The following is a 13,109-nucleotide window of genomic DNA, read 5'->3' on the forward strand; positions in this document are numbered from 1 at the left end:
AAAAAAGAGGTTAAGGTGGATGAAAAATGGAGAAGAATTCTAGATAGAAATGCTGAGGGTCACTTTGGAATCAATATGTAAGTACATTACTTGAGGAATATTCTTAGAATGCAGACTGATTCAACAAGTTTGGTATGGGACCCAGGACCCTGCATTTCAGCCATATCTTAGCTGATTCAGATACTGGCACAATCATCTAAGTTGTTGCATACATGTTGACTTATACTACATAAGACTTTAAGTAATTGAAATAAAGTCATACTATGGTGACATAAGACAATGTGGTGCTTCTAAGTCTGTACAAATACCCTGGTATTCCTCAGAGTAAATGTGTAAGATAAGCAGACAGGTCTTTGGCTTACTACAATACTTTACCCTGTTCTATTATCCTGATTTATACTTACAAAATCATGTTGACTAAAGATGAGGAAGTAAGAAAGTCAAACTGTAAAGTTGAGTAAGTACATGATTAGTCTAGACAAGAGGAAATGGCAGCAAAACCAACAGAAAGGCCTGTTTTTAATCCAAATGTTACAAGGTATGGGTAAGGGAAAAGACCTAAGGAATGTATCATATAATTCAAGTCCATTTAAGATTACACGGATTAACTGGTGAGTCAGTCTGTACATTAGCCAGGAATATTCACTGATTCTTGACAACTGAGTGGGTATGTGACGACCTTACTGTCATGCAGAGCAGGCTCTCAGTATATGAGTAAAGGGCAAATGGGAATTCTTCCTGCTCTTTCAGGACTTATGTGAATTAGAGTGTATCAGAGTTGTCTAACTTTATGGTTTTAGAGTGATTAGCTGCAAGGAATAAGAGAAACATGACCTCTAAGAGGTCTAAGAAAAGCATAACCTGTAAGAGGTGCACAACCTCGAGCAATCCAAAACCACAGAGCTAGGCTCCTTCATGCATCTTATTTAGAAATCTCTTTATGCCTACATTATCCCCCACAGAATAACCTATCTGTATTAAAAGTCTAGTTTTTATTTCCCCTCAATCATCATAGCCTATGATATTTAGATTACAGATTGTTACTTCTTTTAAGGGTACACTTTAGGGAAGTAATGGAAGACCCTTAAGCTCCAACAAGACAGACTGGATCCTGCTGGTTTTCACCAAGCTGTTTCCAACCTTTATATAGGCTATTTTATCCTTTCTCACTATGACCTATAAGGCAATGAGGATAATTAAAGGGTGAGTTAGATGGGACTTGCTTATAATACCCACCCCCCAGTAAAGATGCACCACTGGTGTAAACTTCCTGTTAGTGATGCTGTCTAGGTACGTAAAGATTGCTCTTGTCATGTCCTTCTATTTAACATCTTTCTCTCCTTTTGTTGGATAGAAGGGAATTTTAATGTCTTTAGAATTTTGCTATTTTTTTCCTGGTCATTATTTTCATATATCCAGTTTCATTAATCCTCATTTCTTTGCAATAATTTTTCAAATTTCTTTCTTGTAATTTTTAGAGTATATTTATCTGTTTGTACTCTCATGACTTAAAACACGTTTTGTTTTGTTTTTTTAAAATTGTTTTAAAAAATTCCAAAGTTTGGCATTGAAGTAAACTCTTTAAAATCTGAAGAATTTATGTAAGCAATTCAGGAAAAATTCAAGGTTGTCCCTTCAAATGCTCTTCATTTACTATACCTTTATATTTTCTTTTCTTCATTCTGTTCTTTCAACTGGACAAGCTTTTTCAGCCAAATTTTGATTTTCTAGCTCTGGTTATCTCATTACATGGCTCAACTGATTAAGTTAACATCTGAACGATTGTGTTTTCCATTTCTTACGCTTTCTCTGGAGAGGCTTCCAGGCCACACTTCTTTCTCTTGTTTTAGAGATCTATTAACCTATAGCTAGGAAACACTCCAAAATTCTTAAAGTGATTTGTTCACTTCTAGGTTATTTATGGTGTTAGTACTCAAGATTTTAGGAGTTTGTATTCTCACTTCGAAGCTGACATTTATGGCTAGGACTGTTCTATTTACAGTTAGTGAAAAAAGCAGATTTGGACTCAATGCTATTTTTAGACTGTGATTGGGAAAACAAAGAAGTGGGGCATGATGGAGACCTTACCTTGACTAGCCATTACTCTGTAGAAAGCTACATCTTGTTATCTGAGTGGTAGAGAACCTAGGAAAGTAGCCTAGCTGAGTGAGATCTAACCTGGCTTTACAGTCTACTAGCTGCTCCACATCCGCTTTCTGTTGCCATTTTTATTTTCTTGTAGGTCTAAAACAACTGATACTGATCACATTTTTGCGGCAGTCCTCTTCCCTTGCTTCGACTTTCTTCTGCTAAATTCCACAGGATGTTTGGCAGAGATGCTTCGTAAACTCTGATTCATATTTTTTTTTCTGACAAATGTGTGTACCTATGCATAAGCCTATCTATAAGGAACCTGGACTGTGTTTTATAGAGCGATTTGCTATGTTGTGACTGGATTCCTGGTAACTGTTGTTAGCCTGTGACTTCTATTTTGCCCTTAGTGTAACTGACAGTCTTCATATTTTTTTTTCTATTCTATTCTACATTTCCAAACCTTTATTCCAAAGATCCTATTTCCCAAAAGGTGCCAATATACTCACTAGACCAATATTGAGCTATGAGGTTCAGATGTACGACACTCATAATAAAGCTAACATTTATGGCACATTTTTCATGAGAGACACCTATTTCAGTAATTTATTGAATTCTCATATTCTCAAGAGAGCTGCTATATATAAATATATTAAAATATATATTATAAATATATTGAAGAAACTGAGGCAGAGATATCAACTTACATTATTTAAGATTCAGGTATTTAAGGTTAAATAACAGTGGTACTCATTGTCACAGTGGGATGAAATAAGGTTCTTGCTTTCACAGTCCATGACTCATGACCATGTTGAAGCTCACTGGGTGCTTAAATGTTCACAGATTTAAGGATAACAACTTCAGTATTTAAATTGGCATTTAGCCAAGATTCACAGATCTGAACCAATGCTTACTGATTTTGAAGACATTGAAAACATAAAGCCTTTTTTTTATCCACTTACAAATAAGTAAAAATAAAAATGAAAATTGGACATTTCATGAGGATATTTCTGGGGAATGCTACTGTTTCATTTATTTTTAGTTCTTAAACTAAATAATCCCTCTTGGTAATTGAATTTTTATTTCATTCCATGTAATTTTGGACTAATAAGTTAAGAATTTCAACATTTTAAATAGAAAATTTTAGCATGTTCACTGTCTCTGTTAAAAGCCAAAAGCTTCACACAGCCTCTTTTTTTCCCCCTCTATTTGTTTTAGTACAAGGCACTTCTCTGAATCAGTGGAGAAATGGATATTCACCTATATGTAAGCCTCAAATAAGGTCACAATCATCTGCACAACTATTACAGGGAAGAAAAAAAAGACATTTAAGTGAAACAGCATTAGGTAGGTTAAAATGAAGGTGTGACCATTAGTTTAAATATTAAAAATAAAGAAAAAATATTCTTCAAAGAATCCTTATCTTGTGAAATTTATTATCCAGACCAGTCACTACCTACCTAAAATGAGTATATCCATGTGCTTAATTGGGGATTTGTAAGCTGGGAATCTGTCCATTTTACAGCAATAATTTCATCCCTGTTTTCTGATCCCTTGCCTATTGTTAGCTGTCATCCATCCACACTGAGTTGAGTCTCCGAGGATGTACTAGACTCAGACTAGGACAGTGTAAGGTTCTCTGTAGAAATTTATGAACAATACTAATGTCTTAGATATTGAAAAAGTGGTCAGGATTCAACCAAGGAACTTCAATGACCCTTTTCAATTCTCCTTAGGAGTCTCTCCATTTACATTTACAAATGAATAAGAGCTAACACTTGAAAATAGAGCTGTTCTAATAATATTAAGTTAATTTGTTGTAAGGACTTTGGATATGACAGTTATTATAGTTGTTAAAAACAGAAAAATGTATTTTGAAGAGAAAGTAATCTGTGTACCTTTGGTTCCTGCTCACTGACCTAGTGAATATAATATCATATTCATTAGTCAAATCCTCCCCAGGTGTAAAATTTCAATAACATGGACAAACTTAATAAATTAGAATCTACATTTATCTCTAGTATTCTAGAGCATCTAGTTTCATTTTCAAAATGGACCTCTAAATAGTACAGTCTGATCAAACACATTGTGGCAGAAAATGAACAAGCTCTCAAATACATCTAGAGATTTTGTTTGTCATTTAAGAGCAGACAAGCAAGGATCACATGGGGAAATGATAATTCCTTAGTAACAGACTGTGAAATATAGATTATTTAAATAAAAATATATGATATATTCAAATTTAATAAATATAAGGGGATCATTAAAAAGGCATCAATAAAATAGAGTCGGCAGCCTTTAACAAGACATTGCCTTTGTAAATGAATTCTTCTAGGATAAAAGAAGACTGGAAGGCAATTCCTAATTTCTATATGTAGGTTTTGATTCGAAGAAAATACCATAAAGAATAACAAGTAGGAAAATAAGCAGAACTTGACAGAAACATACATACTAATAAGAGCAGATATCAAATGAATATTGTGAGAAAATGAATCTCATTAATGAAAGTTATTGGATGTTATATCAAATGAATACTAAAACCCTAGAACCTTTTGAAATTACTAAAATTGCTTAAATGAAATTGAATAAAAATAAAAACTCAGATGGTCAACTTGAGCAAATCTCACACAAAGTAAGACAGGCAAAAATAACAAAAAAAAAAAAAAGAAAGACAACAGGAAACTTAAGGTTCATCTTGACACTATAGCCTCAATATGTGCCTAAACAACAAAAATAAAGACAACAGAAAAGACTACTCAAGGAACAATATTATCAAATATAGTAGGTAGAAAACATCAAGATCCCAGAAATTAGAAAAAGCCGAGATGCTTGTTTTATAATTTTCTTCTGTTTTCTCACTATGTCTTTAAAAACAAGCAAACAAAACTAAGTAAGTCTCAATTACCCCTCACTTACTTGGGAAAATAATTCTAATATATGGCCTTTCAAATAATTGTATGTATTTTTGTACAAAATAAAAACAAGCAAACAAAACTAAATAAGGCTCAATTACCCCTCACTTATTTGGGAAAATAATTCTAATACATATAAGTTATTTTTAACATGTGACATTCTGAAGGGTTCTTTCCACAGCAGGAGAAAGAACTAGATTTGAAGAATTTGCTTTTCAACGTTCAGAACCAGGATCTCATTGCAATTTTACTGCTGTCTCTAATGCCAATGTTACATCAAGAACCCAGAATTCATCCTCACAAGTAGGTTGTTTTTAAATCTTTTGTTTTAGTGATTTGTTTATTTATTATTTATATGTAAGTTCACTGTAGCTGTCTTCAGACACTCCAGAAGAGGGAGTCAGATCTCGTTATGGATAGTTGTGAGCCACCATGTGGTTGCTGGGATTTGAACTCAGGACCTTTCGAAGAATATCAGTGCTCTTAACCGCTGAGCCATCTCACCAGCCCTGTTTTTAAATCTTATATAGTAAATTCTAAAATAGTTTTATAGAATTTTAAAGAAAACAAGCTGGTTAAAAAAACAAAAAACAAAAAACCTGTAGGATTATTTCACTAATCCATGCCAGACTTATTTACTAGACATGTTTTAGAACTGTCTCCTTAGAAAATAGTAATGGTTAAATAAAACATTTTTACTTGGAAGATAGCAATTTATTAATCTTTGTTTATAAATTCTACTTCTGTTATAAACTTATGACCATGTCTAACATCCAGGGCTAAACCCAGTTTTGCCAATGAGCATATGGATTTGTGTTGTTAAACTGCTTATTTGTATTTCTTGCCTGGACAATAGAAAGATCACAAGTATCAACGTTTTGCTGGGGAGTCTGAACCAGGAACACATACATGAAGACCTGTAGCAGCCAGCTTCACTCAGGAGCTCCCCAAATTTCATGGCCTTTCAAATAATTGTATGTGTTTTTATACAAAATAAACATATAAGTTTTAAAAGAGATGTCTTTGTTTACAAAAGATAAGCCCTCTTAACTGGCTTTCTTAGCATTTTATAATTAGATTTCATAACAATGAATTTACAAAAATTATGTCACAGATATACTACATACCGTTTTTATATAACTAATGAAGGAATATCACCACAAATAACTAAAACATTATTGTAAATTAGTATACTAATTCTGTGTTACAGAATACTGTACGACGGAGGTTAAGAAGTGAGAGCTCTTATGATATAGATAACATTGTGATTCCCATGTCATTAGTAGCACCAGCCAAATTAGAGAAACTCCAGTATAAAGAAATACTTACTCCACGGTACGTATACTTACATGTTTCCTTTCTTCTTTCTTTAGTAAACTTGAATTCAGAGTCAAGTTATAACTAAGAGTAGAATGATCCCCCCTCCCTATTTACACATAAGGAAAATGGTAAAAGGAAACTTTATATTAAACCTGATGTTAGCATTTAAAGTAGATTTTTATAAAATTGATTTCATCTATTATGCACATTTACTAGCATACACGGTACTTTAGCCGTGTAAAAACTACAACAAATAGTCCTTACCTTTTATGATAGAGATATACTTGGCTGCAAAGAATTAAAAGAAAGCAACTATTTTTGCATGTGTATTTATGCTGTTAAGACAGTAATGCTTGTGAACAAAAAGAAGTTTCTGATGTGTTTCCAATTCAGCAATAAAAAAAAAAAAAATCAAATAGAAAAGTGAAAGGGAATGTCTAGGGAAATAATCCATGAAGGTGAAATTGGTTACACAGACACAAGTGTGGAAGGCCTAGCCAGACCTGGAGGTTTGGAATACTTAATACAAGACTGAGCTAGAGATGAACCAGATTACAGCGCTCCTTGAATCCATGCGTACATTTGCAATGAAGGCAGCCATGTTTTGTACAACAATGAAAGCAGTCTCCTCTAAATATAAGATATAAATATGGCACCAGGAAATAGAAAATGCTGGAGATGAACACAGAGCAAGGTACCAGCCATATTCTATGCATTGCCATCTATATCCATTTTATTTCTATAAGTTTACTTAGTACTTCACAGTTAACCTGAGGAGTAAGCCTGGTACTATAGGTACTATAGTTACATACACACAGGCTTGGCATTTTCTACAATAAGGATTGCTGTTATAGTATTCCATAGCAACATTTTCAGCATACTCTGGAAGACTCTGTGGGCCAGTTGTGAAGCAGCTAGTAACTAATTCCAAAGGAGGCACGGCACACATTTCCATACCAAAGAAAACTGGAAAATACTAGGAATCAGGTTAGATTTCTCATTTTTGCTCAAGCCCATTTATTAGATTACTACTGAGTTAATTCAAAGCCAGCACATAATTAGAACTATATAGAAGAGCAACCATATAGAAGAGACTATTCACTTTAAGGTATATAAAGATTAATCTTCCATTTTCTTTTTATAAAGGTATTGTTTTTATGTTTAAAATGACAAACTATTAAAATGCAACCATTTGAATTATGGAAGTCTCGAGGAAATAAAACCCTAATGTATTTAGCTGTTTAAAGAAAATAAAATTGCTATATTTGGATGAAAGCAGTTTGAAATATTTTTGTTATTTTCAACAGCTGGAGGATGGTTGTTCTTCAGCCCCTTGATGAACATAACTTAAACAAAGAAGAGGTAAGCTGCTTTATGCTTAATGGGATAATTGCACCTTCTAAATTATAAAGCTTTAATCATTTAATATTTAAATATCTAAAAGAAAATATAAAATAACATGATTTTTTGAGAATTTTTTCAAAAACGATAATAATTAAAAAAAAAACATTGCTTTGTAAATATGACTACAAAAGTAATGTATAGCATAGTGTATCTCCCAAACCAACCCAAACAAAAGGGCAGTGTGGTACATATATATTGCTAATACCAAGAGTCAAGGAATCCTAGACAATAATTAAATATTTATGCTTCTATATTAAAATGTATATAGCTAATGGGATAAAACATTAAGAATAAATATTATTCATAACATTTCAGACCAGGCTATGAACTTTTTAAGGAGCTGCTTTTTATTGGTAAAGAATTCTGAACTTGTATAGACTACCTTACATTAAGAACAATGGCAGGAATCAAAACACACTGTATGAAACTCTTAAACTCTCAAAGAAATAATGAAAAAAAAAAAAGAACAGAAGGGAAATACAGTCTAACAGCTGATTCTATCTTTAGGTAAAAATTAGAATTATAGAGAAAGCACATAATAGTTTCTATTAATTAACAGTGCTTCTGTGCCCAATGGTCTTGTTTTTCAGCTATAGTATGGTATCTTACTGTTAATGTACTTCTCGCTTTTCAATGCACTCTAAGTCAGAATGATCACTGCCAGGAGAAAAAAAATGCCCTAGAGTTACCCAGTTAAAACCCAGAGAAGTCAGTAACTGAATACTGATTTACCTCAATCAGTTTTACTTTTTTTTGACATTAACATGTTCTCAGAACACTGTGTATTTCGTAAAAGATAATCCATACTTACTCAATGGAATTCAATGGAATAAATAAAGTGTAACACTATCTTTTTATAGATTGGGCAAGATAGCACATACCTGCAATCTCTGCACTCCAGAGCTTAAGGTACGAAGAGTGCATATTCAAAGATAGCTTGAGCTACACAGCAAGATCCTGTCCCTAAACAACAAAAGTCCAAACAAAACAATTCCATAAGCTGTGATAAATGGAGAGCACTATGAGTCCATCTGTAATCTAGGTACATATTAAAACACAGGCCACGAAAAGGATGCTCAAACAGCTTCCTGCTCACAGAGACTATCTGAACCTGTTCTGTTTCCAAATCTTACCAGATAGAAGATCTTTCTGATGAAGTCTTCTCCCTAAGACACAGAAAATATGAAGAGAGAGAGCAAGCTAGGTGGTCACTGTGGGAGCAAAGCAAATGGCACAGAAGAAACAACAGGCAAGTATTTTAAGTTTAAAACATCAAAGCCATAATATATGAGGAATGAACAGAAGCTAGCCATACAGCTTGAGAAAGACCACTGAGAAGGAAAGCAGCAGGTACAGTGTCAGCTGGTGTGAGATGTGGCATCAGCACATGCAAACTTACACTCAAAAAATATCTGGGAAATTACATATGAGTTTCATGCTGTATCATGAAACAGTATCATTATTAGTTATATTACTTACCTAGCAAGGACAGGAACATTATATAAAGTAATGTCATTTTATATAGCAATCATGGTAAATGCCAGTAATTAGGAGGCTGATGTAGGGGCTTTCCAGTTTAAGGCCAGGATAGACTGCACAGTGGAGACCTCCTCTCCAAAGCCTCCAAGCCAGTTATCTCCATGTCCTTTAGATAGTGAACAGCACTAGGGAGGGAGCTTGTGTAATTCATTTTAGCAAACATCTCAAACATAATACTATGCAAAGTCTTTGAGAAATTTTATTTTAGTATAAAAGGCATATAGTCCATGGGACTTTAAAAATATACAAGTTGTATATAAGCGTATGCCCAGAGTTCCACACTCAGGAGTCTGAGGCAGGATAATAAGTTAGAGCATTTGCTGTAGAGCCAAATTCTGTCTTAAAAAAGCCTATAGGTAGACTTTCAGGGAGACTATGACAGTCAGTAATTACCTATTTGAGAATAATATCTTACTGTTTTTGCAATTATATTTCATTATTTTTAATATATTAAAATTTTATAGTTTTAAAATATATTGATAGATTTTTAATATATCCACAACTAAAAAAGCAATTTCATGTAAAATGTAGCAGTCTCTTAACCTATAAGACATCTTTCCATTAGCAAAATAACATTAAAGTCCTTTCTCTGCTTAGATATACTGTAAATGCTTATTGAAAGAGTTCTAATATAAGTGACTAGAATTGCTGTGCCTTTACACATCCTAGAAATACAGCTTTCTAGAAATACAGAGGAAAAAATGAAACTCGAGCATTTCATGATTGATATAAAAATAATACAGAACAACTTGAGAATTCAGAACTGTAAAGGGCAAGATCATGGCCCTTTCTGTCTTTTAAAGACCAAGTAACAAATGTGATAGAGTACTTAGTGACAATGAAGCACTGAGTTTAAACCTTGGATAAAACCTTTCCTAAAGACAACACTGGGAAGAGCATCAGATGACCGTGGGTAGAAATGCTGAGAAAAAAGCAGTACTGACCTAGTGATGCCCTGCATTCATTTATTTCCCTACTAGAGCTTACAGTAAAAATGCGGAGGGGCAGGACGTGGTTCTGAAGGAACACTCAAGTGAACTTGGCAGTGCTCAGCAGGGTATTACAGAAAGTCCTTTTGAGCTCCCAGCAGAAAGCCACAGTCTCTGTGCTCAGGACTCCCTTTCTTTAAACGATGGTCAAGAAGTCAAGGTAAGCCTGAGTTATGACTGTGTTTTCTTTTGATTACCTTTTCACTTTATTTCACTTATGTGTAGAAATTGTTAATTGTAAAGTGCTTTATTACAGACCAAAGTCAGTGAGATGCTCAGTCTAGTATGTCCAGGAAGGTCTATAGTGGAGCGCCCTAGTTCCATTATATTAACAATTTGTTTTTATTTATTTTTTGAAGGCATAATATATCAGTAACACCTTTCAACTATCTATGTACTTACCTGTTAGGGAATGGGGATTCTATCAAACTTGCTCTAAAGAACAGATCTTTCCACTGGTGACTCACACTCAGTGCACAGTAAGCACTACTACTGTTTTTCTGCTTCTAACAAGTTTGTCTCCACATAAATCCAGTCCTACTCTAGGAGAGTGTGTCCTAGCACTACATCAGTTCATGCATCTTTCCCCATTTGTAGGTATTGAAAAATAACTAGATCAAAAATGGAGTGGAACTATAGAAATTAATATCCAAGTTGTAGGCAATCAGGAAGAAAAAGTCAGTGTATATCTGTAATAACAATGAGGTAGACAGGAAGTACAGCAAATGTAAGATCCGTACAAGAGCTTTGCTCACATATCCTTACACTGAACAGAGGCAAGTGTTCTGTCGCAGCTTTTTCTCTAGCAGAGGCAAAATGAAGAAACAATTCCTAAAGTCAGGAAATTCTCAGGATATCCATTTGCACATGAGAGAAAAATAAAACTGGAACTTATCTACTAGAAGAATAACTATAGAAACTGACATTATAGATTCCTTAACAAATAATTAAATGAGATAAAACTTAACTGAAAATGTTTCCCCTTTCAGTCTTTGCGGTGGGAACGGCGAGCTTTTCCATTGAAGGATGAGGATACAGCAGCCTTATGCCAAGATGAAAGAAAGGATCAGACTGAGGGGGCAAGCGCAGCCTTCCACGATGAAGTCTTCTGTGGCAGTGCACCTGAGAATGGCCACCCTCCAAGAAGGCAGTTAGATGGAACGGAAGAATATAAACTCTTTGGTATAGGAGTTACTAATGTTAAAAGAAATAGGTGACAGGGAACATATTAAGGAAAAAAATATGTTACTGAAAGGAAAAGAGGAACAAAACCTGCACCCTCTCTTCTGGATCTCCACCTCCTCTGGTCACAGTTCCAGAACAGGAGGAAGTGCCACATGTATCCATCTTTCACTGTTCAGGGAACATGCCAGAAGTCTCTTTTTGTTCTTCCTGAATCACAGAAGGAAGCTAGCTTCTCACCTACACAAATGCTAGTAACTTGTGTTTGCCAATAATACAAATCACAAGCACTAAGATATTAACTGCTGCAATTTGATGACAAATCACACCTCGGGGCATTTGTTGAGGTAACAGCCCCTCCCTGACAGTACTGTTGATTTGCATTAAATGACAACTATTCTTTGTTTCTATTCTTATGGCAGTTCACTAAAATTGCCTCAATAATACGAGATTATACTAATGTGTATACAGAATATATACACATACAATGCACACATCTGTAGTCTTAAAACTGCATGTATGAACTACTCTATGCAATGTAAGTTGCCATGAATACCAAGCACAGGTGCTGACTGATAACAGACACCTGAAAGCTTTGACTGTGGAGAGGGAGTTGTTTTTTCTTTTATTCTAAACATTGTTTAACCAATATAAGTTATTTATGGAAATTCTTGTATCAGATAACGCACTATTCATTTATTTGAAATCATTGTTCTCTCCTGGACTAACCACAGGCTTTCTGCTTCCTCCTAACAGAATTAAGAGAAGCGACTTAAGAGTTTAATATATTGATACATTTAAAAACTATTGTTGGAAATTCACTCCGAGTTTCACTTGCTTTATGTACCTCTTCAAGACAGCAATTTAAAATGTAAAACAGCATACAAATCATAATATAGTTGTAATTCTAGCTAATGAACAGCTAGAAACTCCTAATTTGGTTTTTCCTTACCATAGCTTACATAAATACCTATGCTTACAGGCATCCTAGATCAAGAATTCAAGCTTTCCAAGACCAAGACTTCAATATAGAATACTGAGGAGTGTACATTAAGGAAAATTCTTTTTGAAGCCATACCATTTTTTTTTCCTAGATGAAAGTTAAGGACAAATTGTATCAACCACTTTTTGTTATGCAAAGAAAGGTTACTTGATTTGTAGTTCCCATACTACTGAAAATCCTGGCCATAGAGCTTGGATTCTGTTGGATTAGATACTTAAGGTGTTGTTGAAGATTAGAAATTAAACTGATCCTGCAGAAGGGGGGTGGGGAACCATTTAAATTCAATACTTACAAACTTTTGCTTATAGTTTTACTGTACATTTATTTTTAAAGAAAAAGATAACAAAAGCCAGAAAAATACAAGTTGTCCCAGCAAATAATTTCAAATCTTTGTCATGACTGATATTATAACCTTCTACATAGTTTTTTTTTAATTAAAGTTATTTCTATATGCCTTGTATTGTGTGATTTGATTAAATGCACAAACCTTTCATAACCTAAAATAAAAACAAATATTAATAAACTTTTACCTTACAGGGCAGGAAAAAGCCCAAGCAAGCTCTGTATTCCATGCCTATTTGTCAGTGTTCTTTTATTACTACTTATTTATGGATTAAGTCTGTATTCTATCATCTTGTAGCCTACTTCTATCTTCTTAGAAATTATATC

At 34.0% G+C, this 13,109-nt stretch overlaps 1 protein-coding gene across 8 annotated transcripts in view; it reads left to right on the forward strand.

Annotated features, from left to right (window-relative positions):
• Nucleotides 1–12,998, forward strand: part of Kansl1l (KAT8 regulatory NSL complex subunit 1 like) — a 99,766-nt gene extending 86,768 nt beyond the window's left edge. For 4 of the 8 annotated variants that reach the window (XM_052193560.1, XM_052193564.1, XM_052193565.1 and 1 more), the window contains exons 9-15: nt 3,310–3,438; nt 5,185–5,306; nt 6,214–6,338; nt 7,631–7,685; nt 8,864–8,976; nt 10,247–10,415; nt 11,245–12,998. In XM_052193560.1, the coding sequence (XP_052049520.1) occupies nt 3,310–3,438; nt 5,185–5,306; nt 6,214–6,338; nt 7,631–7,685; nt 8,864–8,976; nt 10,247–10,415; nt 11,245–11,472 (941 nt within the window). In that variant the 3' untranslated portion in view covers nt 11,473–12,998. The remainder of the gene's footprint in view (nt 1–3,309; nt 3,439–5,184; nt 5,307–6,213; nt 6,339–7,630; nt 7,686–8,863; nt 8,977–10,246; nt 10,416–11,244) is intronic. The other 4 variants (XM_052193566.1, XM_052193569.1, XM_052193563.1 and 1 more) reach the window with 3 other exon arrangements.
• The last annotated feature ends 111 nt before the right edge of the window (nt 12,999–13,109 follow it).

The sequence above is a fragment of the Apodemus sylvaticus genome, chromosome 9 (assembly GCF_947179515.1).
Source record: "Apodemus sylvaticus chromosome 9, mApoSyl1.1, whole genome shotgun sequence".
In the NCBI taxonomy this organism is placed as follows: Eukaryota; Metazoa; Chordata; class Mammalia; order Rodentia; family Muridae; genus Apodemus; species Apodemus sylvaticus.